We start from the raw sequence: 26,624 nt of genomic DNA on the forward strand, positions 1-26,624 counted from the left end.
CACATCCCAACAGAAAACCCAATCATCATATTTGTCTTTTTTTCTTTTTGTTTGATTAACAAATAAAAAATCCCCTAGTAAAAAAGAAAAAAAGAATAGAGAAGAAGATAAAAGAACAAAATACAAGTGTTGGGGTGAACCCCAAAATAACAACCCTAGAAAAAAAAATATAAGCACCTATTAGCCAGACAAGAATCTACACAATATAATCCACAAGACCTAGTGAAGATCACAAACCCTTGCTAAATAATAAACTTATAGCCATGTCATCAGATTCCATAGCACTAAGATCCTGTACAAGATGAAGGGCCCCACTTTAGAATAGAAACTATTGATTGATCTTTCTTTGCTTTGAAAGGATCTTTAATCCCTTTCTTGCCATGCCTTCCAACATACACAAAAAGGTATGATACTCAGAAAATAGTTTTTTCTTTGGAGAATCATTGATCAGATTATTAAGAAGCAAATTGACATTTTTGGGGGCATCTAGGAGGAAAGAAACTCTGGGAATGTTTAGGATTGTACCCATATCGTTAGGAATATGTATGAAGGGAACTTCTTCTGTTTTGGTTAGTTCATCCATAACGAATTAAAAAGATATAGACTACTGACAAAAAACTTAACCATCCATTGCTATAATCTCTTTTTGATGATGGAATGCAATTATAGTGACGAAATTTTAAATTCATCATTATAGAGTTATTTATAGTGATGGATATCACTGTACGTCCATCACTAAAATCCATTTTTCTTAGTTAGGGTTTTATCAACAAATAATTCACCAATACAAATAGGAATCATATATTATGAAATACAAAGTATAAATAATAAATATAACAAAATATAGTCAATGTCATCGATATGGATAAAAAAAGAAATCTACAGTTTTAAATCTCGTTCAGAGAGTGGAAGTGTAAAGGTTTTGTTGTATATTTCATTATTTGTTGCTTCAAATTTGATGAACTTCTTTCAGTTCTGCAATAGCTCTGAGTCCCTCCAAGACATGAACAATCTGCTAGGTTCAAATCATAATTAAATTTTTAGGAGAATCCATGCGAAACATAAAATCTAAACATAAATCAGTACAGACAGAAATTTAACCAATGTTTTTGAAACTAGAAAGGAATCACTTCTCATGTGGTGGATCAATGGTTCGACCATGGATCATATGAATGGATATCCATGATGTACATAGTATCAATGAAAACAAAAATAGAAAATTATAAAATTATAAAAAAAATAAGCACATATGTTTCTAAAATTATATATTCCTCATAATAATAAAATCAATTGCAAAAAATGAGAGTCATCATTATTAGTGATGAAAATTACTAGAAATATAAAAAGAAAAGAAAACATAACAGTAAGACTTTTGGAAGGAGTACAGATACAAATATGTATAGTGCAAATGCATGCAAAATAATATAAAATATAAAGTTTTGCACTTTACATATTTGTATTTGTACTCCTTTCAAACTGAACTTAAAGAGTAAACATCTAAACAATAACCCACTACCAGGTCCAAAAGTTAAGTAATTCAAAAAGTTGGGTTATTTCATTGATTGAGTCAAATGAGTTCTTGCAGGTGAAGGATTATTTGAGAGTGAAATACACCTGTAAATGAGTAGGGATCTCCTGCCAACAAAACATGTTCAACAACCTACACATTGCACATCTCACTATAAGATTATAAGATTAGGACCCACCATAAAAAATGGACCCAGCATGTATGAGATGTATGCAATGTTAGATCATGTTGGTAGGGTGTTGGAGCATATTTTGTTGGTAGAAGATCCGGACTCCCTATAAATATGACCAGATGACAGTTTGACGGATCCAATTGACCAGTTTGACAATGGGTCCAAATATTGTATCCAAGATGCTTACCATGCTCATGCAGGGTCGATGCAATGCAAAAACACGCACACAAGCATTTGCACAAGCAACCATGCGTTCCATCTCAGTGGCGTTGTAGTCCTTCTGTAACCGTGGATCAACAAATGCATCATAGTTGCCATTCTCTATAGCTTGTGTGAGCAAAGGCCTCACCTACGATTTCAAAATAGTGAGATCAATCGTGTAAATTTAGCCAGTCTTATGCATATTGTACAGAATAAGAGAGAGCCCACATTTGTTGAGCAATGCTACCATGCTAGTAAATTGTTCTAGTTCTTCATGTCACAGTTAATGGAATGACAGCATCTTTGAAGGGTTTAGAACTAGGGGTGTTCTGATGCAAGGACATACTCACCGAGTCTACAAAGCTAACATTTAGGTTGAATCGAGATTCATGAAATGGTGAGCATCCGGTAATCAACTCTAACAATGTGACGCCAAATGAATAAACATCTGATTTTACTGTTAGTTTCCCGGTGGATGCATATTCTGGAGCAAGATACCTGTGGAAAGTCAAAAGTTGTTAATTTTAAGAGGAAAAATGAAAAGGATTAGAGTAGAACATTATCACATCAAATGTATTTAATTGGCAAATTTTTTCTTATTTTTCATTTGTAAATTACTAACAAAGTTGAAGTAAATAACAACTCAAGGACATAATCACATCCATACTTTGAGGTTTTGGTTATAGTGTAAATGCAGGGGAATGCCAATGAGGCGAGATCCTGTTAACCCCTGGGTTCACGGGGCGCGCGAACCCTTCAATAGGAGGCGTGCACGTTGCCCCTTTGAGTCATGCGCGAAACCTCGATCGCCGTTAGCTTAACCGTTAATCGGTTGAGAACACAGAAACCGAGTTTGACAACACAGAAACTGATGGCATCCTAACTGAATCATGATACCATATCCGGCGGTGACCAGGTGAATCATTCGACCATATCCAGCGGCAACCAGCAGCAAGGGGTAAGACCCTCCGGTAAGTGGTTTCTTCTTCTCCGACGGACTTAGAACCCTGTTCTGAAATGTAATTTTCAAAACAGCGGCAAATGTGATTTTCTTCTTCTCAAATGTAATTTTCTTCTCCTTCAACCATTTCATGTTGTTTTGCTTTCCTTCTCCAACTATTTCATGTTGTTTTGCTTGTTAGGATGCCGCCGGTGACCGATAGAGAAGAAGAAAATCACATTTGAGATTCAAAACAGGGTTCCAAGTCCGTCGGAGAAGGAGAAGCCACTTACCGGAGGGTCTTACCGCTTGGCGCTGGTTGCCGCTGGATATGGTTGAATGATTCACCGCCGGAGGTCAGTGAATCAGTGAGGATGCCGCCGATTTCTGTGTTCTCAAAACTACGTACGGCTCCAGTGACTTGAAAATGGGAGGAGTGGGGGAGAGGGGGAGATGAAACGAAGGGATGGAGGGCTCTCGATTGATTTTGTTTTCGTCCCGCCCGGTTTAACCGATTAACGGTTATTTAAGCTAACGGCGATCGAGGTTTCGCGCATGACTCGAAAGGGGCAACGTGCACGCCTCCTATTGGAAGGTTCACTGAATCTCGCCTCAATGCCAACGGCCTGAGTGCTAAATTCATTTGACATTTGACTTGGCCTTGCTCACTTGTCAAAAACAGAAATGAGAGTAAAAATGATGTGTGCACCCCTCCCCCACACTGAAAAGTAGTGATGCTGATGGGCGAGGGGGAGGAGGGTTTTTCATCATTAGGAAGGAAATAAAGTGGGAGGTAGAAGCGCAAATTTTGCTCAAGTGCAAATCATAATTAAAAAAAATAATAATAATAAATAAATGGATATAAAATTAACTAATAAAATAGTTGCAAATTTTATATCTGCTTTTTACACAGCAAGCAAACATAAGAAGCACCACACTCCCTTTGTTTCTTGGGTAAATTAATTAGCATGCAAGGTTGAAGTAGATAAAATTCACTTATCAATTACCACGGAAAAATAAATTAAATTAATGATAGTCACAAACACACTTCAGGTGTTTATAATGAGTTGTGAAACTTAAATAGTTTAATTTAAAGAAATGGCCCTTACCCAAAAGTTCCTATTATTCGGGTTGAAACATGGGTATCAGTACCAGTAAAGAATTTTGCCAACCCAAAATCTGCAACCTGAGAAAACAATCCTAGTTAGTTAACTAAGTTTTAGAAATGGGATTCCAAATTCAAGTTAGCAAGTAGATAATCAGATCACATAATCCAAACATATGCCAATATATGTGTATTTTTAGTTTCCTTAATTATAAAATGTGCAGTTCTGTTCAGTACAACAACTTGATTTTGATTTCTGTGTACACCACTCTTATCGGGCTTTCCATGCACACTCACAAAACCTTTGCCTCAAATTTAGAGTCAAGGAGAGAGAGAGAGAGAGAGTACCTTTGCCTCAAATTTAGAGTCAAGGAGAATATTTGCAGCCTTAATATCACGATGGACAATCTTAGGATGACCTATAGATATAATTGCTTAAAGTTAAGTGAGGTTAATTAGAATAAAACAATACCTCATGACTTGTCACTAGAAAGTAAGTAAGGTTAGAATAAAGCTCACAGTCCTCATGCAGATATGCAAGTCCTTTTGCAGTTCCAATGGCAATTTTTAGTCTCGAAGCCCAATCCAAAGTTGGTCGATCTTTCGCTGCAATTATTTATTTATTTTTTCTTTTATTTCTTTGAGAAAAGTACTAGAAGGTTGACAGGAGAAATATATAGAAAGGCATACCATGTAAGTGGAAGTCCAAGGTCTTGTTTGGAACAAATTCATAAACAAGCATTCTTTGATTACCATTAACACAATACCCAATCAATGAAACCAGATGCTTGTGATGTACACGGCTAATAATTTCAATCTCAGTAAGAAATTCACGGTCGCCCTGTCTACTTTTTTCTTTAAGACACTTAACCGCTACTTCATTCCCATCAGAAAGGATTCCTTTGTAGACATATCCGAAACCGCCTGCTCCTATGTCTTCTGAGAATCCATTGGTTGCTTCTGCTAATTCTTCAATTTCGAATGCCTTTGTTGAGAAGGATTGCTTAAGTTGATTCTCTAACACTGAATGCACGGGCCCCCAACCTCCGGTGCTGCTTGAGACCGGAGGTGGAAGCTCTGAATTGTATGATGCTGAAAGCAGCTGCTGTGGTGATTCAGCTGCTAATGGAGGTGAAGACTTTGGTAGCATTGGTACCTCAGAACCTTGCGGTGATGCTTTGAGTTCCCATTGTTGGGGCTGAGAACTCTGACGATTATCTGATTTTATTGCCCACCATCATGAATAAGAATAAGAAAATTTCAGGAGTAACATCAATGAGTACAGGAAATTTGTGTAAGAGAATCCTACTAGTTGCAAGCAATCTGTTACGGTTCTAAATGTTAAAAATGCATATTTGTAGAGTACAAAACTATGTATTTTGTATGTATTTATACTGTAGATATTTGTTTTTGCATCCTTCCATATTGAGTCTAACTATACTATTTTGCACTCTTAATTAATGCAAAATTTGTATTTTTGTCTCATTCACATCAGTTGAGTCCTTGAGAGTGCAAAATTTTTATCTTAAAATACTGATATAAAATTTATACCACTGTACCACTTTCCTTCTCTCCTAGTTCCCTCCCATCCCATAGAAAGTGAGAATCTGTACTGTTTGATTCCACCATTCAACTCATTAAAGAAAAGTACAAAACAAATTAATTAGAAAAATATAATATCATTCTAGATCATTTTTATAGTATATATGCTTATCACATTGAGAAAAGCATAAAACAATAAATGCTTTTATGTTGCAACAGCTAGTAAAATATGTATTTAAAGTGTTTTTAACCAAACTAATATTTGCAAAGACTGGGCGATCAAAGACCATTTTTACGGTTGGATTTCGATTTGAGTGGTCTGACCTCAAAATTGTAGGCATCTTGTTTTAGGTGTATTTGTTAGGTTATGTAGCTTATTGTACACGTCTTGTTAATTTGTAGCATATCTCTGTTGACCCCAAATTGGACAAAAATATATACCAAGTTGTAACATAACCTAGGTTATATGAATGAACATGTAGCCATCATTTAACAGGGAGCAATGCCAAAGTTTGCAAGGTTGTCTTTGGTATCAATGTTGTTACTTGTTTCTATATAGAACGTCTTGAGTTGATCAATATATATAAATTGTTTCTCTACCCGAAATGTTTCATCTAGTCTCTTCTTAACAGATTGGTTTGGTCTGAGAATTTCTCTTGCCAATCTTTTGGTTTGATCTAGTTTTCTAAAATTTAGAAAGTTGACCAAAATGTATATAATTTTATTGTTTGCATGGATGTTAGGGGTGTTCACGATTCGGTTAATTGAACCGTGGGGTGATTTTCTAGACCGAATCGACCTATTCAGTTTTTAAATCTAATCAAACTGAAATCGAACCGATGCAACCGGTTAACCAGGGATTGGTTTTTCGGTTTTTTTATCTATTGAAGTTTAAAGAAAAAAGGTAAAAAACCTTCCCTCTTGCAGATTGAGAGTGAACAGAACTAAGACTGAGATGACATGAGAGATTGAGAGAGAAGAGGAAGACGTTGGGGAAGAAGAAGAAGAGTGTGAGAGAGATAGAACAGAGAGTGAGACAGTTGGTCGCTTGGTCAAACGTCGGTGACGGTGACTCGGTTGTCGGAGGCCACTGATGATTTGGTCAGAGGTCAAGGTGCCAGAGGCCATAAGTCCGTTAGGGAAGAAGAGAACTAAGACTGAGAGTGACAAAGAAAGCTAGAGTCGTAGAGAAAAACTTATTAGGGAAAATGGAAACTATAAAGGCACGGCAAAGGTAAGAGGCTTATTAGGGACGAAGAGAGAGACTGCTAGTCTGGCTGTCTGTCTGCCAGCCTTTTGAAGAGAAAGACTGAAAGCCTAAAACCTGAAAGTCTCAATTCGACAGTTTGGCACTCTCAGGCTGCCGAACTTTTTTATTTGATTTTCAAAAAGTATAAAAAATATAATATATATATATAATATTACATAAATATATTTTACTGTGTATATATCGGTTGATTTGGTTAACCGATTTTTCGATTTGATTTCGACCGATTCAATTTTTTGGTTTTTTTGCTCACCTTTAAGGGACGGAGCCAAGTTATTGGGTGGGAGTCCTTAGCTCCCCCAAACTTTTCCCCACCCTATACCTTTAACTAAGGGTAGCCCATCAAATATACCAACGACCAGGTTGGGCTAATATTTAGCCCCTCACAAGCATGTTATTGGGTGGGCAAAGTCACATTAATATTGATTTCTCTCAATCATGACTCGATTTGATTTCTTGAATTCCTAAATCTAACTTTAACAAAATCCATTTTTTTTTCCTATCTCAATCCAATTTGTTTGAATTGGATTTTCAGGTTGGACTTGAATTATAATGACTTATTTACTTATATGTAGGGTTGGATTGAACAATGTCTCAATCTTATCCAGCCCAAAATTTAATAGGGTTCATATTTTTTAACTTTAACCTTAAGAGAAACTTTAAACCAAACTTTCTGATTAGATTTTAGTTGTAGAATAAATCTCATAGCTGCACTTTAGAAATTTTCACTTAGTCTCCATTCTCCATTCTTCCTCATCTCTCATTCTCTTGGCCCCCCTAAAAGAAAATACCTTGCTCTGCCACTAGTTGTTTGTTTCACTTTTTAGCATATATTTGATGCCCAAAGACTTGCTTATGTTTGAGAAAATGTGAATATAATTTATATGATAGTAGTAAGTGGAACTTGTTAACATTTCAACTTGATCGATATTTGAATTATATTTGTTATGTATATAAGTATGCATATTATTTGGGCTATCTAATTGGGTTAAATCCAATAGAATGGCCCAAAACCATATTAAAAATCAGATCAAATCATAATAGAACAGTTTGTTTAAATTTGGTTGATTTCTATATTAAATTGATTCGGTCTGTTTTGATAATTTCTTAGACCATAATTACTAGTTGTATCTGAGATCTTCTCTAAACCAAACCAAATTGGGTTATGAACACCCCTATCTCTCGTCCCTTTCCTCTTAACTTCCATCCTCAGTCTCTAGCTCAAGGAAATTAGGTACAGCAGTTCCTACCCAATAATTAATATATGAGATCATCCTTTAGGAATTTGGCATGGTGGGGACGTAAATGTTTCCAGGGCTTCTTAGAGAGAGCCCAAATGATTGTACAACATATTGGCAATATCCAAGCATTGCCCCCCACCACAGACTCAATTGCAAAAGAATGGTGTCTTGAATGGGAATATGCCGATTGACTAGTGAAATTACTAGACCCAATAACTAGAATGTGGGATGAGCAGAAACTCTCCAATTTTTTGATGCAGTTGTGGTGAGTGCAATCAAGAGAATACCATTGTATTTCGACAGGAAGAGCAATAATGATAAACTGGTTTGGATTAAAGTAATCTCCATGTATAAGGAAATAACTAATGGTACAACATTAACCGTCATCAACTGTGAACAAGATGTGGAGAAGACTGTGGGCTTCCAAAGGCCTACCACCAAGAGTAGTGCAGCTCTTTTCTTGGCGTTGCTTAGACGAAGCGGTATGCTTCGTGCCAGCCTAGCTGCCTAGAGTAAGAAAGTAGATCCTGTTGGGAATTTGGATTATTGAAACTTGGAGGAAAAGTTTTGAGGCGCATTTGAAGACATTGTCTTTATTTGCCCCCACTCAGTTCCACTGATTTTGTTGTTGGGTTACAGAAAAATCTATTCTAAGGATACAACAGAGTCTTGAGCGAGAATCTACAACTAATAAAGTTGAAGAGTATCCAAATAAACCTTTTGTAACACAGTAGCAGATTGGATTGAGAGAAACAACAATGATTTTTGAAATTGTGTGTGTAAAAGTTTGTTTCATGGTCCTTAAATAATTTCTGAAGAGTCATAGAACCAAGGAAAGTGCTTGTTCAGAAAAGGCTCATTGAAGAATTACAATTTCAAAAATAATGATTGTTAAAAGTTAGTTAACAGTTTATGACCGTTAACTTTGAATGGTGCCTCTTGATCATACTTGATCGAATCATGGCCATTGAAACATCAACGGTCAGCCTCACAACAAAAGTTAAAGCCACCCTTCATGAGCCATGTGAAGTGCCAGCAAAGTCCACCATTAATGCGCCTCATTGTGCCACCCACCACGCATACACGTGCAAGCACGTTGCGTGGTAGCAAGCCTCTATACTTTCCTATTTATATCTAAAGAGTGTAAATAATCTCCTATTTAAAAACCCAAAACAAGTCTTGTAATTTTCCAAGGAACAAGTTAAAAACTGGTTTTAGTAAGAGAAAAAGATATTTTTAAGACATGTGTGCAGGAGCATTTTTCATGTAATTGATCAATCAAACCCCATTGGATTTAAAATCGCTAATGAGATTAAAATCCAACAGATCCTAACTGTCCGCTGTGTGGAATTTAGGAGGTCTGAGGATCAGTTTGGAAGGAGTATAAATACAAAAATGTATAGTGTAAAAGCATCTAATTTGTATTATTTTGTATGTATTTGTACTCCTTCCAAATTAAGCCTAAGGCTCCATTTGGTAGGAGTATAAATACAAATATGTAGAATGTAAAATCCTGTATTTTGTATTATTTTATATGTATTTACTCCATCCAAACCAAGCCTAAGGTGCAATTTTACGTTAAGACTTTTGCTCAGATTTAATACATTATACCGTTGTAGAATGGATCCATTGGAAGTTTGATCGGGTGGGTCACAAATGGAACATCAAAGTGATGAATGAAATGTTGATCATCGCCAGGTGCATTTGGAATGCTAGATGTGCAATTCTTTCCAAGAATGTTACAACAGATTGAAGGAGAGTTTGGATGCAAGCCTCAAACTTAATTGAGGATTACAAGCATTCCCACAGTAGCTCTTCGATAGAAGAAAATACAGAGGAAGCAAGTATCAATACTCCCTCATCATCCACATGGATGTCAGCTCCACTAGAGTATTTTAGGGTAAATGTGGATAGAGCTTCTTGCACGAACAGAGAGGTGTCGAGAAATGGAGATGTAGTGGGTCATAAATTGCCTTCACAATTCCAGCTTCAAAGAATTATCTTAAAGGAGATTCATCACATATTACATAGTCCTTGTCCCAGGTTTTTTCTATACCTCCTTGGCGAATTAGCTCCATAATTGCCAATTGCAGGGCTCCACAAAGAGGTATACATCACTCACACCCAACGATTGAGAAATAAGGTGGCTCATTTTTTAGCTCAAGTGGCTTTAACTCTAGCAATAGTTTGGATCAGAAAGGTAGAACATTGTAAATACATTGATTTGAGAGGGGGAAAACTGCTCAATGGGATTTTAGTTCTCATTGACCGAGAATTCCATGTTTTTTTTTTCAGATTTATGTAGGAATCAAGGAAAGTTTATTTTTCTAGGTATCACCCATCTCATAGGTGGGTAAATAACTTTCACACCTAGGGAGAAATTTGCCAACACTTGTATGGGACAAAAATGCCCTTTTTAATAATAGATTTTTATGGCTAAAATGGTCATTGCCTTATTTACATGAGAAATAAAAGAACATGGGTAAAAGTGCTTCCCCAGGTAAATGTTTTAGAGGAAAATACCTGGGTAAGAAACTTACTGAAAAGTGAATGGGGCCTAAATATTAAAAACCTCATTTGACAATGATAGTGGTCCCCTCCTCCTTGCATTCGAAATATTTTGTTAGAGGAGGTAGGGATGTCAATGGGTTGGGTTCGGCACAGGTTTGCCTCAATCCTAACCCGACCATCCAACACTCCAACCAAAACCGAAACAGACCTACATGATTTCCAAACCCGACCAGTCCTATAAGGTATAACCCGATTCCAACCCAACTTGATCCATAGAGTTTTAAATGTATTTCTTAACACATTTTAAAGACCTTAAATAAGGATATTGTTTTATAGATTCTAAGGTGTTATTTTTTTCATTTAAAAAAAAACAAAAGAAAATCAAAATCAACATATAAATAAATTATAAACTTTAAGGTTTTAAAGTTAGATGTAAAAAAATTGCAAGAATACAAGGCATATACGCAAAGTATCATGACCTGGCAAGGCGGGTCAGCCAAAACTCGAATCCAACTCGGGTAAAAAAAATCAAAACCCTAACCCGACCCTAAACCAAATAAACTAGACTCTAACCGGACCTTATAAGACTGGGTCAATCTAGATCAATTAACGTGACCCATTGACATCCCTAAGAGGAGGAATCCTTTTTCAGTGAATTTGGTGTGGCTAATGTCTGAGTTTGCCTATGGCCGACTAAGGGTGTCAATGGACCGGTTTTGGATTGGACCCCACCCAGTCCAAAATAATTTTGGATGGATTGGATGGACCAACAAGACATATTGATTGGACCAATCCAGTCCAAAATATTTATTAATTTGGATTGGACCTAGTTCACCCATAACAAATTTATTAACCTTGTATAATTTTCCTACCTTTCCCTTTCTTTCCCTGCTTTTTTCTTCAAATCAAACATAGCTTATGGTGGCATTTTATAGCAATTTCCAACTATTTAACCTGTAAAAACTTGTTTTTCAAGGTAAGGGGCATTAAAGATTCAGCTTATTTTTAACATCTAATAAGAGAAAAATCTTTGAAATGGTAAGATTTGGTCTTATGTCTTACCAAAAGCAAACGTGATGAAATGATGTTAATTCCTCATTATTATCAAAAAAACAAAATGGATTTTTCATCCAAGTGGTGGATTAATGGTTCAAACAGATCAAAACATTATATTATAATTAAAAATAAAATACATAAAGTTCTAGAAAATGTAGAAACTTGTAGATAAATTTGGGCACATTCTATAATATTATATATTATTCATATAAAAGGGTAAATTGATGAAACCTCCCATGAATTTTCTAACTATTACTAAAACCTCCTATAGTTTGGTACTTGCAATTACCTCTCTTGAACTCTTTCACGGTTGCAAGTAGTCCCCCTTCATTAGAATCCTCAGACAAGAGGCACAAAAATGTTAGGGGAGCTCACGATTCGATTAATTGAACCGTGGGGTGATTTTCTAGACTAAATCGACCTATTCGGTTTTTAAATCTAATCAAACTGAAACCGAACGGATACAACCGGTTAACCATAGTTTGATTTTTTGGCTTTTTTATGTACTGAAATTTAAAGAAAAAAGGTAAAAAACCTCTTCCCTCTTGCAGATTGAGAGTGAACAGAACTAAGCCTGAGATGACATGAGAGATTGAAAGAGATGAGTAACTAAGATTGAGAGAGAAGAGGAAGACATTGGGGAAGAAGATGAAGAGTGAGAGAGAGAGAGAACAGAGAGTGAGACAGTTGGTTACATGGTCAGACATCCGTGATTGTGACTTGGTTGTCAGGGGCCATCTGTGATTCAGTAGAGGTCAGAGTGCCAGAGTCTGTCGGTCCGTTAGGGAAGAAGAGAACTAAGACTGAGAGTGACAAAGAAAGCAAGAGTCGTTGAGAGAGACTTATTAGGGAAAATGGAAACTAGAAAGGCGCGACGGAGTTAAGAGGCTTATTAGGGACAAAGAGAGAGATTGCTAGTCTGGCTATTAGTTTGCCACCATTTTGAAGAGAAAGACTGAAAGCCTAAAACCTGAAAGTCTCAGTTCGGCAGTTTGGCACTCTTAGATTGCCGAACTTTTTTATTTGATTTTCAAAAAATATAAAAAATAATATATGTATATATATATAATATTACATAAATATATTTTATTGTATATATATTGGTCGGTTTAATTAACCGTTGGATTTTTAAATTGTTAACCGAAACTAAGATCTCTAAACCAAACAAAATTGGGTTATGAACACCCCTATCTCTCGTCCCTTTCCTCTTAACTTCCATCCTCAGTCTCTAGCTCAAGGAAATTAGGTACAGTAGTACCTATCCAATACTTAATATACGAGATCATCCTTTAGGAATTTGGCCCGGTGGGGACGTAAGTGTTTCCAGGGCTTCTTAGCGAGAGCTCAAATGATTGTACAACAGATTGGCAATATCCAAGCATTGCCGCCCACCACGGACTCAATTGCAAAAGAAAGGTGTCTTGAATGGGAATATGCCGATTGACTAGAGAAGAATAAGCTCTTTGGGAAACAAAGATACTGCTATAGGTGGATGAAAGAAGGCAACCGAAACTCCAAATTCTATCATGCCTCATTATTGCAACATAGACAACATAGTTTCATAGCAGACCTATAGACATTAAGGTATGGGTGGATCCATGGATCCTGAGTCGCCCTATTTCACCCCTTCCCTAGTGGTAGTGAAATTATTAGACCCAATAACTAGAAAGTGGGATGAGCAGAAACTCTCCAATTTTTTGATGTAGTTGTGGTGAGTGCAATCAAGAGAATACTGTTGTATTTCAACGGGAAGAGCAATAATGATAAATTGGTTTGGATTAAAGTAATCTCCATGTATAAGGAAATAACTAATGGTACAACTTTAACCGTCATCAACTGTGAACAACATGTGGAGAAGACTGTGGACTTCCAAACGCCTACCACCAAGACTAGTGCAGCTCTTTTCATGGCACTACTTAGTTGAAGTGGTATGCTTCGTGCCAGCTTAACTGCCCAAAGTAAGAAAATAGATCCTGTTGGGAATTTGGATCATTGAAACTTGGCGGAGAAGTTTTGAGGCGCATCTGAAGACATTATCTTTATTTGCCCCCACTCAATTCCATTGAGTTTGTTATTGGGTTACAGGCAAATCTATTCTTAGGATACAACAGAGTCTTGAGCGACAATCTACAACTAATAAAGTTGAGGAGTATCCAAATAAACCTTTTGTAAAACAGTAGCAGATTTGATTGAGAGAAACAACAATGATTTTTGAAATTGTGTGTGTAAAAATTTGATTCATGCTCCTTAAATAATTTTTGAAGAGTCATGGAATCGAGGAAAGTGCTTGTTTAGAAAAGGCTCATTGCACAGTTACAATTTAAAAAATAATGACTGTTAAAAGTTACCTAACAGTTTATGACCATTAACTTTGAATGATGCCTCTTGATCACACTTGATCGAATCGTGGCCATTGAGACATCAATGGTCAGCCTCGCAACAAAAGTTAAAGCCACCCTTCACGAGCCATGTGAAGTGCCAGCAAAGTACACCTTTAATGCACCTCATTGTGCCACGCACGACGCACACACGTGCATGCGTGTTGCGTGGTAGGAAGCCTCTATACTTTCCTATTTATATCTAAAGAGTGTAAATAATCTCCTGTTTAAAAACCCAAAACAAGTCTTGTAATTTTCCAAGGAACAAGTTAAAAACTGGTTTTAGTAAGAGAAAAAGATATTTTTAAGACATGTGTGCAGGTGCATTTTTCATGTAATTGATCAATCAAACCCCATTGGATTTAATCTCTAATGAGATTAAAATCCAACACATCCTTACTGTCCGCTGTGTGGAATTTAGGTGGTCTAAGGCTGAGTTTGGAAGGAGTATAAATACAAATATGTATTGTGTAAAAGCATCTAATTTGTATTATTTTGTATGTATTTATACTCCTTTCAAATTAAGCCTAAGGCTCCATTTGGTAGGAGTATAAATACAAATATGTAGAACGCAAAATCCTGTATTTTGTATTATTTTATATGTATTTATACTATACATATTTGTATTTGTACTCCATCCAAACTAAGCCAAAAGTGCAATTTTACGTTAAGACTTTTGCTCGGATTTGATACATTATACCTTTGTAGAATGGATCCATTGGTAGTTTGGTCGGGTGGGTCACAAATTGAACATCAAAGTGGTGAATGAAATGTTGATCATCGCCAGGTGCATTTGGAATGCTAGATGTGCATTTCTTTTCAAGAATGTTACACCAGATCGAAGGAGAGTTTGGATGCAAGTCTCAAATTTAATTGAGGATTACAAGCATTCCCACATTAGCTCTTCGATAGAAGAAAATATAGAGGAAGCAAGTATCCATACTCCCTCATCATCCACATGGATGTTAGCTCCACTAGAGTATTTTATGGTAAATGTGGATAGAGCTTCTTGCACGAACAGAGAGGTGTCGAGAAATGGAGAAGTAGTGGGTCATAAATTGGCTTCACAATTCCAGCTTCAAAGAATTATCTTAGAGGAGATTCATCACATATTACATAATCCTTGTCCCAGGTTTTTTCTATACCACCTTGGCGCATTAGCTCCATAATTGCCAATTGCAGGGCTCCACAAAGAGGTATACATCACTCCCACCCTACAGTTGAGAAATTAGGTGGCTCATTTTTTAGCTCAAGTGGCTTTAACTCTAGCAATAGTTCGGATCAGATAGGTAGAACATTGTCAGTACGTTGATTTGAGAGGGGGAAAACTGCTCAATGGGATTTTAGTTTTCATTGACTGAGAATTCCTTGTTTTTTTTTTCAGATTTATGTAGGAATCAGGGAAAGTTTATTTTTCTAGGTATCACCCATCTCCTAGGTGGGTAAATAACTTTCGCGCCTAGGGAGAAATTTTCCAACACTTGTATGGGATGAAAATGCCCTTTTCGATAATAGAATTTTATGGCTTAAATGGTCATTACCTTATTTACATGAGAAATAAAAGAACATGGGTAAAAGCGCTTCCCCACATAAATGTTTTCCAGGAAAATACCTGGGTAAGAAACATACTAAAAAGTGAATGGGGCCTAAATATTAAAAACCACTTTTGACAGTGATAGTGGTCCCCTCCTCGCATTCGAAATATTTTGTTAGAGGAGGTAGGGATGTCAATGGGTCGGGTTCGGCACAGGTTTGCCTCAATCCTCACCCGACCATCCAACACTCCAACCAAAACCCAAACAGACCTACATGATTTCCGAACCTGACCGGTCCTATAAGGTATATCCCGATTCCGACCTGACTTGATCCATATAGTTTTAAATGTATTTCTTTACACATTTTAAAGACCTTAAATAAGGATTTTGTTTTATAGATTCTAAGGTGTTATTTTTTCTATTTAAAAAAAAACAAAAGAAAATCAAAATCAACATATAAATAAATTATTAACTCTAAGGTTTTAAAGTTAAAAGTAAAATAATTGCAAGAATACAAGGCATATACGCAAAGTATCATGACCTGGCAAGGCGGGTCAGCCAAAACCCAAATCCGACTCGGGTAAAAAGAAATCAAAACCCTAACCCGACCCTAAACCAAATAAACTAGACTCTAACCGGACCTTATAAGACTGGGTCAATCTGGATCAATGAACCTGACCCATTGACATCCCTAAGAGGAGGAATCCTTTTTCAGTGAATTTGGTGTGGCTAATGTCTGAGTTTGCCTATGGCCGACTAAGGGTGTCAATGGACCGGTTTTGGATTGGACCCCACCCAGTCCAAAATAAATTTGGATGGATTAGATGGACCAACAAGACATATTGATTGGACGAATCCAGTCCAAAATATTTATTAATTTGGATTGGACCTAGTTCACCCATAACAAATTTATTAACCTTGTATAATTTTCCTACCTTTCCCTTTCTTTCCCTGCTTTTTTCTTCAAATCAAACATAGCTTAAGGTGGCATTTTATAGCACTTTCCAACTGTCTAACCTATAAAAACTTGTTTTTCAAGGTAAGGGGCATTAAAGATTAAGCTTATTTTTAACATCTAATAAGAGAAAAATCTTAGAAGTGGTAAGATTTGGTCTTATGTCTTAGCAGAAGCAGACGTGATGAAATGGTGTTAATTCCTCATTATTATAAAAAAAATGGATTTTTCATCCAAGTGGTGGATTAATGGTTCAAACAGATCAAAACATTATATTATAATTAAAAATAAAATACATAAAGTTCTAGAAAATGTAAAAACTTGTAGATAAATTTGGGCACATTCTATAATATTATATATTATTCATATAAAAAGGATAAATTGATGAAACCTCCCATGAATTTTCTAACTATTACTAAAACCTCCTATAGTTTGGTACTTGCAATTACCTCTCTTGAACTCTTTCACGGTTGCAAGTAGTCCCCCTTCATTAGAATCCTCAGACAAGAGGCACAAAAATGTTAGGGGAGCTCACGATTCGATTAATTGAACCGTGGGGTGATTTTCTAGACTAAATCGACCTATTCGGTTTTTAAATCTAATCAAACTGAAACCGAACGGATACTACCGGTTAACCATAGTTTGATTTTTCGGTTTTTTTATGTACTAAAATTTAAAGAGAAAAGGTAAAAAACCTCTTCCCTCTTGCAGATTGAGAGTGAACAGAACTAAGCCTGAGATGACATGAGAGATTGAAAGAGATGAGTAACTAAGATTGAGAGAGAAGAGGAAGACGTTGGGGAAGAAGATGAAGAGTGTGAGAGAGAGAGAACAGAGAGTGAGACAGTTGGTTACATGGTCAGACGTCCGTGATTGTGACTCGGTTGTCAGGGGCCATCTGTGATTCGGTAGAGGTCAGAGTGCCAGAGTCTGTCGGTCCGTTAGGGAAGAAGAGAACTAAGACTGAGAGTGACAAAGAAAGCTAGAGTCGTAGAGAGAGACTTATTAGGGAAAATGGAAACTAGAAAGGCGCGGCGAAGGTAAGAGGCTTATTAGGGACAAAGAGAGAGACTGCTAGTCTAGCTATCAGTCTGCCACCCTTTTGAAGAGAAAGACTGAAAGCCTAAAACCTAAAAGTTTCAGTTCTACAATTTGGCACTCTCAGACTGCCGAACTTTTTTATTTGATTTTCAAAAAGTATAAAAAATAATATATGTATATATATAATATTACATAAATATATTTTATTGTATATATATTGGTCGGTTTAATTAACCATCGGTTTTTTAAATGGTTAATCGAAACTGAGATCTCTAAACCAAACCAAATTGGGTTATGAACACCCCTATCTCTCGTCCCTTTCCTCTTAACTTCCATCCTCAGTCTCTAGCTCAAGGAAATTAGGTACAGCAGTACCTATCCAATAATTAATATACGGGATCATCCTTTAGGAATTTGGCATGGTGGGGACGTAAGTGTTTCCAGGGCTTCTTAGAGAGAGCTCAAATGATTGTACAACAGATTGGCAACATCCAAGCATTACCCCCCACCACGGACTCAATTGCAAAAGAAAGGTGTCTTGAATGGGAATATGCCGATTGACTAGAGAAGAATAAGCTCTTTGGGAAACAAAGATACTGCTATAGGTGGATGAAAGAAGGCAACCGAAAATCCAAATTCTTTCATGCCTCATTATTGCAACATAGACAACATAGTTTCATAGCAGATCTATAGACATTAAGGTATGGGTGGATCCATGGATCCTGAGTCGCCCCTATTTCACCCCTTCCCTAGTGGTAGTGAAATTACTAGACCCAATAACTAGAAAGTGGGATGAGCAGAAACTATCCAATTTTTTGATGCAGTTGTGGTGAGTGCAATCAAAAAGGATAAATTGATGAAACCTCCCATGAATTTTCTAACTATTACTAAAACCTCCTATAGTTTGGTACTTGCAATTACCTCTCTTGAACTCTTTCACGGTTGCAAGTAGTCCCCCTTCATTAGAATCCTCAGACAAGAGGCACAAAAATGTTAGGGGAGCTCACGATTCGATTAATTGAACCGTGGGGTGATTTTCTAGACTAAATCGACCTATTCGGTTTTTAAATCTAATCAAACTGAAACCGAACGGATACTACCGGTTAACCATAGTTTGATTTTTCGGTTTTTTTATGTACTAAAATTTAAAGAGAAAAGGTAAAAAACCTCTTCCCTCTTGCAGATTGAGAGTGAACAGAACTAAGCCTGAGATGACATGAGAGATTGAAAGAGATGAGTAACTAAGATTGAGAGAGAAGAGGAAGACGTTGGGGAAGAAGATGAAGAGTGTGAGAGAGAGAGAACAGAGAGTGAGACAGTTGGTTACATGGTCAGACGTCCGTGATTGTGACTCGGTTGTCAGGGGCCATCTGTGATTCGGTAGAGGTCAGAGTGCCAGAGTCTGTCGGTCCGTTAGGGAAGAAGAGAACTAAGACTGAGAGTGACAAAGAAAGCTAGAGTCGTAGAGAGAGACTTATTAGGGAAAATGGAAACTAGAAAGGCGCGGCGAAGGTAAGAGGCTTATTAGGGACAAAGAGAGAGACTGCTAGTCTAGCTATCAGTCTGCCACCCTTTTGAAGAGAAAGACTGAAAGCCTAAAACCTAAAAGTTTCAGTTCTACAATTTGGCACTCTCAGACTGCCGAACTTTTTTATTTGATTTTCAAAAAGTATAAAAAATAATATATGTATATATATAATATTACATAAATATATTTTATTGTATATATATTGGTCGGTTTAATTAACCATCGGTTTTTTAAATGGTTAATCGAAACTGAGATCTCTAAACCAAACCAAATTGGGTTATGAACACCCCTATCTCTCGTCCCTTTCCTCTTAACTTCCATCCTCAGTCTCTAGCTCAAGGAAATTAGGTACAGCAGTACCTATCCAATAATTAATATACGGGATCATCCTTTAGGAATTTGGCATGGTGGGGACGTAAGTGTTTCCAGGGCTTCTTAGAGAGAGCTCAAATGATTGTACAACAGATTGGCAACATCCAAGCATTACCCCCCACCACGGACTCAATTGCAAAAGAAAGGTGTCTTGAATGGGAATATGCCGATTGACTAGAGAAGAATAAGCTCTTTGGGAAACAAAGATACTGCTATAGGTGGATGAAAGAAGGCAACCGAAAATCCAAATTCTTTCATGCCTCATTATTGCAACATAGACAACATAGTTTCATAGCAGATCAATAGACATTAAGGTATGGGTGGATCCATGGATCCTGAGTCGCCCCTATTTCACCCCTTCCCTAGTGGTAGTGAAATTACTAGACCCAATAACTAGAAAGTGGGATGAGCAGAAACTATCCAATTTTTTGATGCAGTTGTGGTCAGTGCAATCAAGAGAATACCGTTGTATTTCAACGGGAAGAGCAATAATGATAAATTGGTTTGAATTAAAGTAATTTCCATGTATAAGGAAATAACTAATGGTACAACTTTAACCGTCATCAACTGTGAACAACATGTGGAGAAGACTGTGGGCTTCCAAAGGCATACCACCAAGAGTAGTGCAACTCTTTTCATGGCACTGTTTAGTTGAAGCAGTATGCTTCGTGCTAGCCTAGCTGCCTAGAGTAAGAAAGTAGATCCTGTTGGGAATTTGGATCATTGAAACTTGGCGAAGAAGTTTTGAGGCGCATCTGAAGACATTATCTTTATTTGCCCCCACTCAATTCCATTGAGTTTGTTATTGGGTTACAGGCAAATCTATTCTTAGGATACAACAGAGTCTTGAGCGAGAATCTACAACTAATAAAGTTGAAGAGTATCCAAAGAAACTTTTTGTAACACAGTAGCAGATTTGACTGAGAGAAACAACAATGATTTTTGAAATTGTGTGTGTAAAAGTTTGATTCATGCTCCTTATATAATTTCTGAAGAGTCAAGGAATCGAGGAAAGTGCCTGTTTAGAAAAAGGCTCATTGCACAGTTACAATTTAAAAAATAATGACTGTTAAAAGTTAGTTAACAGTTTATGACCGTTAACTTTGAATGGTGCCTCTTGATCACACTTGATCGAATCGTGGCCATTGAAACATCAATGGTCAGCCTCGCAACAAATGTTAAAGCCACCCTTCACGAGCCATGTGAAGTGCCAGCAAAGTACACCTTTAATGCACCTCATTGTGCCACGCACGACGCACACACGTGCATGTGCGTTGCGTGGTTGCAAGCCTCTATACTTTCCTATTTATATCTAAAGAGTAAATAATCTCCTGTTTAAAAACCCAAAACAAGTCTTGTAATTTTCCAAGAAACAAGTTAAAAACTGGTTTTAGTAAGAGAAAATGGTATTTTTAAGACATGTGTGCAGGTGCATTTTTCATGTAATTGATCAATCAAACCCCATTGGATTTAATCTCTAATGAGATTAAAATCTGTCTGCTGTGTGGAATTTAGGAGGTCTAAGGCTCAGTTTGGAAGAAGTATAAATACTAATATGTATAGTGTAAAAGCATCTAATTTGTATTATTTTGTATGTATTTGTACTCCTTCCAAATTAAGCCTAAGGCTCCATTTGGTAGAAGTATAAATACAAATATGTAGAATGTAAAATCCTGTATTTTGTATTATTTTATATGTATTTATACTATACATATTTGTATTTGTACTCCATCCAAACTAAGCCTAAAGTGCAATTTTATGTTAAGACTTTTGCTCGGATTTAATACATTATACCTTTGTAGAATGGATCCATTGGTAGTTTGATCGGGTGGGTCACAAATGGAACATCAAAGTGGTGAATGAAATGTTGATCATCGCCAGGTGCATTTAGAATGCTAGATGTGCATTTCTTTTCAAGAATGTTACACCAGATCGAAGGAGAGTTTGGATGCAAGTCTCAAACTTAATTGAGGTTTACAAGCATTCCCATAGTAGCTCTTCGATAGAAGAAAATATAGAGGAAGCAAGCATCCATACTCCCTCATCATCCACATGGATGTTAGCTCCACTGGAGTATTTTAGGGTAAATGTGGATAGAGCTTCTTGCACGAACAGAGAGGTGTCGAGAAATGGAGATGTAGTGGGTTATAAATTGGCTTCACAATTCCAGCTTCAAAGAATTATCTTAAAGGAGATTCATCACATATTACATAATCCTTGTCCTAGGTTTTTTCTATACCTCCTTGGCGCATTAGCTCCATAATTGCCAATTGCAGGGCTCCACAAAGAGGTATACATCACTCACACCCAACGGTTGAGAAATTAGGTGGCTCATTTTTTTGCTCAAGTGGCTTTAACTCTATCAATAGTTTGGATCAGATAGGTAGAACATTGTAAGTACGTTGATTTGAGAGGGGGAAAACTGCTCAATGGGATTTTAGTTCTCATTGACTGAGAATTCCTTGTTTTTTTTTTTTTCAGATTTATGTAGGAATCAGGGAAAGTTTATTTTTCTAGGTATCACCCATCTCCTAGGTGGGTAAATAACTTTCGCACCTAGGGAGAAATTTTCCAACACTTGTATGGGACGGAAATGCCCTTTTTGATAATAGATTTTTATGGCTAAAATGGTCATTGCATTATTTACATGAGAAATAAAAGAACATGGGTAAAAGCACTTCCCCAGGTAAATGTTTTACAGGAAAATACCTGGGTAAGAAACTTACTGAAAAGTGAATGGGGCCTAAATATTAGAAACCACTTTTGACAGTGAAAGTGGTCCCCTCCTCCTTGCATTCGAATTATTTTGTTAGAGGAGGTAGGGATGTCAATTGGTCGGGTTCGGCACAGGTTTGCCTCAATCCTAACCCGATCGTCCAACACTCCAACCAGAACCCAAACTGACCTACACGATTTCCGAAACCAACCGGTCCTATAAGTTTTAACCCGATTCCGATCCGACTTGATCCATAGAGTTTTAAATGTATTTCTTAACACATTTTAAAGACCTTAAATAAGGATATTGTTTTATAGATTCTAAGGTGTTATTTTTTCCATTTAAAAAAAAAACAAAAGAAAATCAACATCAACATATAAATAAATTATAAACATTAAGGTTTTAAAGTTAGAAGTAAAAAAAAATTGCAAGAATACAAGGCATATACGCAAGGTATCATGACCCGGTAGGGCAGGTCAGCCAAAACCTGAATCCGACTCGGGTAAAAAAAAATCAAAACCCTAACCCGACCCTAAACCAAATAAGCTTGGCTCTAACCGGACCTTATAAGACTGGGTCAATCTGGATCAATTAACCTGACCCATTGACATCCCTAAGAGGAGGAATCCTCTTTCTATGAATTTGGTGTGGGTAATGTCTGAGTTTGCCTACAGCCGACTAAGGGTGTCAATGGACCAGTTTTGGATTGGACCCCATGCAGTCCAAAATCATTTTGGATGGATTGGATGAACCAACAAGACATCTTGATTGGACCAATCCAGTCCAAAGTATTTATTAATTTGGATTGGACTTAGTTCACTCATAACAAATTTATATTAGACTGGATTGGATTAAGCCAATATCTGGTCTATTAATATAAGATAAGAATATGTGTGAATGGACCAAATTTGACTTGAAACCAATCTAAATCAAAATAAATTTGAACAGATTAGATGGTCCAGACATTGAATTGAACCAGTATAAATTGATCCAAAACATTCATTGGATTGGATTGGACCTGGTCGATTTAAAATGGACTCACATTCGATTGGATCGGATTGTACCAAATCCAGTCAAAAAAACAAAAAATCATTTCCTTTAGATAGCTAAATGACGGTTTGCTGACTAACAGACATTTAATTATGACCAATGAATGTGGGGTCACCATAAATTATTGCCTAGATTCTACATTTCAGATACCAATACCCGCCACCATTTGATTGGTCCTAGATCAAAAGCAGTTTGAAAGGAAAGCCTCATAGCCCTCCAATTTTATTGCAATTGATTGATGAATGCGTCAGTAAAGTATTTCAATTAATCTAATCTAAGAGGACACCTATAAATCAGTGGGACTTTCTCAGACCCAATACATCACAACACAGACACAGCTACCAGCACAAGGTAGGTTTGGCATCATCTGACATTGTAAGTATAGATACCTTTAATTATTGTCGTTTTATAAAACTTAATAGAATATACCCTCGGTAGCAGGTTGAGACTGTAGCCAAGGCTAGAAGAAAAAAGATTATGTATTAGAACAAAACTCAATCTTCTCAACGGTCGACAACAAGGGTCAACAAGCACATAATTGGAACATAATTCAACCTTCTAATAAGTAGCCATGGAACATAACTAAACAAGGCTGTGCTTGGTTTGAAGAAAAAAAAATAAGAAAAAAAGGAAAAGGTGAAAAAACTTTTATTAACCTTGTATAATTTTCTTACCTTTTTCTTTTTTTCGCTTCTTTTTTCTTCAAATCAAACATAGTTTAAGGTGGCATTTCATAGCACTTCCCAACTGTTTAACCTGTAAAAACTTGTTTTTCAAGGTAAGGGGCATTAAAAATTAGGCTTATTTTTAACATCTAATAAGAGAAAAATCTTAGAAATGGTAAGATTTGGTCTTATGTCCTACCAGAACCAGACGTGATGAAATGATGTTAATTCCTCATTATTATCACCCATTTAGTAAATAATAATAATAATAATAATAATAATAATAATAATAAATGAAGAATATCATTTCCTAGGATTATTTTTCATCTTTTGATGACCTCTATTTTCCCTGGGTATTTTATGTACCACTAGAGAATGTAAAATAATATTTTTTCTATAGCCTATTATTCGAGTGAACCGAATTAGGATTTAGGAAGCAATCCTTAAATCAGAGAACTTAAGGATGTATTTCCCGATTTTGAAACAAATTCCTGTCCTTGACCCCTATTTTCCTTGACAATAAAAATGGCTCCATTCACGATCTCCAACGGAGACAGGCCCTCTATTAAGAACTCAAATATCCAAATTTCTCAAAATTATAAATTATTATATATATATATATATATATATAATTGGAATCGGATGGGGCGGGGCGGGGAGGGAGAAAATTGAAATAGGCGAGAAAGCCCAAGTCCAAATTAAATGATTTTTTGTCACTTTCTTTCAAATCTTTTGTCAAGAACAAGTAAGAGATTAATTAATTCTATACGACCCCAATATTTAAACCAGAAACCACCAGTTGATGTGATATTTTATACATTTTTCTTTGTAAAACTGGGTGCTCGCATTTTATTGAGGGTCTCCAGTCCAGGCGTAGGTTTCACATTCCGTGCACAACAATATGTTTGATGTATATGATGCATTTATAGATTCTAGGGTGTTGCTGCGGCTAAAGGTGAATACGCACCAAATGTTCATTGACTTTTTGTTCAAGTTGTAACCCGTCAATATATAATAAAAGAAAGCTATTGATTGGCTTACTGATGCAGATTATGATTCACCACATGATTGGACTGGCCTACTAATAGCCTATAAGCTATCTTAGCTTGTTTTTGCCATTGCTGCATCTACTTGTAAATATTTTAGGTTGGTCAATATAAGTTTTTTGAGAAATTATCAAATTACTTTACATCAAATAATCAATTGTACTAAAAAAATATAGGGATTTTTGGATGGCACTCTACTTCAGAACTTTGATTTGAACTGCAGATCTACAATAATTCAAATTTATAAATAGTTTCACCTATAAAACTCATATTTTCTGTGAATTGGTATCAATTCCGAACTGACACTTACCCTAAACTTTACGGTGAAACTAAGATTTATAGGGTGGACTGAACGGTAAAAGCCCAAAAATTATAAGGCATTAGATTGAGAATTGACACTTACAGAAATACCAAATTTGATATTTCCTCAACAAACAGCAATGGTGTTAAATGTTGTATTGATAAATCAAAGCATTTGTAACTGAAAATTAAATATATATATATATATATATATATATATATATATATATATATATTCTCATAAAATTTGTATTGACAAGGTAGGATAGTGCAAGCATATATAAATGGAAATGGTACCAAATGCAACCTTAATTTGATGAGAAAAACCGGAAAAGCTTAGGTTTTCAGATCCACCGACCCCAAAACAACCTCAGGACAACCGGAGACTCCCCTTAGTCAGACTAGAGTTGCTTGCCTGATCATCATATATGTTCACAACTTCCTCTGTGCTCATAAATTCGATGTTTTCCGGAAATGTAGTCCCTATAATTCCAACTTCTTAATTAATTAGAGAAGCTAGATCTCAGAGATGTGTCTGTAGTGGGTCAGATTTAGCCAGAGTGGTAAATACTTTTTTCTTATTAATAAAATGTTAGTTTAGTGATTAATATCAAGATTGGTCATTTCATTTGTCCTAGATTGCAGTTTTTTCTCTCTATGAATTGTAAGCTATGATCATTAACATGGATATCATTATAAAGAGGATTAATGCAGGACTAACTGTACATATAGGGATATAAGGATATTTCGAGCAAAAAGCTTTTTATCAATGTAGGACAATTATTTTAGGCTGTTGAACCTATCATGCAATGCATAAATTAAAAAATAAGAAGAAAGAGAAACTCTAACCTCTATTTGGAGCCTCAGGGGCTGAGGTTCGGATGTTTGAACTTCCAGTTCCAGCTGCGTTTTCTCCTCGCTTTTTCTTCTTATACCAAACAAATAATAATAATATAACGCAAACTACACCAATAACCGCCAGGACTCCGGCTGCTAGCAATCCTGGTGAGAGTCCAGTGGATTTGCCAATAGAAGATTGTACCAACGTAGGTGACGACGGCTCTGAACTTGTAGGCTCTGGCGACAGTGGAGCCGGTGAAATCAGCGGTAGTGACTCTAGAAGTCGTGAAGGTGGCAATGGTGGTGATGGTGGAGAAACTGATACCAGTGGTGGTGGTGGTGTTCCATAAATAGAGGCATATCTTGTAGATAGAAGAGATATTGGCAGCGATGCATGTATGAGGTCATTCAGGTTTGAAAACCATGGCGATGGTGGAGAGGCAAAGAGAAGATTGGGATCCACAGGAGGAGGAGGAGGCAAACTTGAAGATGTGGCTTCTGGAGGCAACGGTGAGAAAAGCCTACGTGATGGTGAAGATCTCCGAAAAATTATGGGCATGACTAATGCTTTTCTGCTCCACGTCTGAAAGAGGAATGGAAGCAAAGGAAGGACTGTGGCAAGGGTAGGGATGGAT

General features: G+C 36.5%; 1 protein-coding gene across 1 annotated transcript; it reads right to left on the minus strand.

The window, feature by feature from the left end:
* Positions 1-774: 774 nt before the first annotated feature.
* On the minus strand, positions 775-26,624 carry LOC148855506 (proline-rich receptor-like protein kinase PERK15). Its single transcript, XM_088986771.1, has 8 exons — positions 25,999-26,624; positions 4,637-5,164; positions 4,466-4,552; positions 4,295-4,365; positions 3,951-4,027; positions 2,252-2,399; positions 1,888-2,049; positions 775-1,012 (listed from the first exon to the last, which is right to left on the minus strand). The coding sequence occupies exons 1-8, from the start codon at positions 26,546-26,548 to the stop codon at positions 950-952; spliced, it is 1,686 nt and encodes a 561-aa protein (XP_088842897.1). The 5' UTR covers positions 26,549-26,624; the 3' UTR covers positions 775-949.

The sequence above is a fragment of the Nelumbo lutea genome, chromosome 4 (assembly GCF_056320005.1).
Source record: "Nelumbo lutea isolate HS-2025 chromosome 4, American lotus-T2T, whole genome shotgun sequence".
NCBI lineage: Eukaryota > Viridiplantae > Streptophyta > Magnoliopsida > Proteales > Nelumbonaceae > Nelumbo > Nelumbo lutea.

Coding starts and splice junctions, on each gene's coding strand:
- LOC148855506 (XM_088986771.1), bottom strand. CDS start 26,548: ATGCCCATAATTTTTCGGAGATCTTCACCATCACGTAGGCTTTTCTCA. Junction 4,028..4,294: donor ACTCTAAATTTGAGGCAAAG/GTACTCTCTCTC, acceptor TTGTTTTCTCAG/GTTGCAGATTTTGGGTTGGC. Junction 2,050..2,251: donor ATGTTAGCTTTGTAGACTCG/GTGAGTATGTCC, acceptor TTGAAATCGTAG/GTGAGGCCTTTGCTCACACA.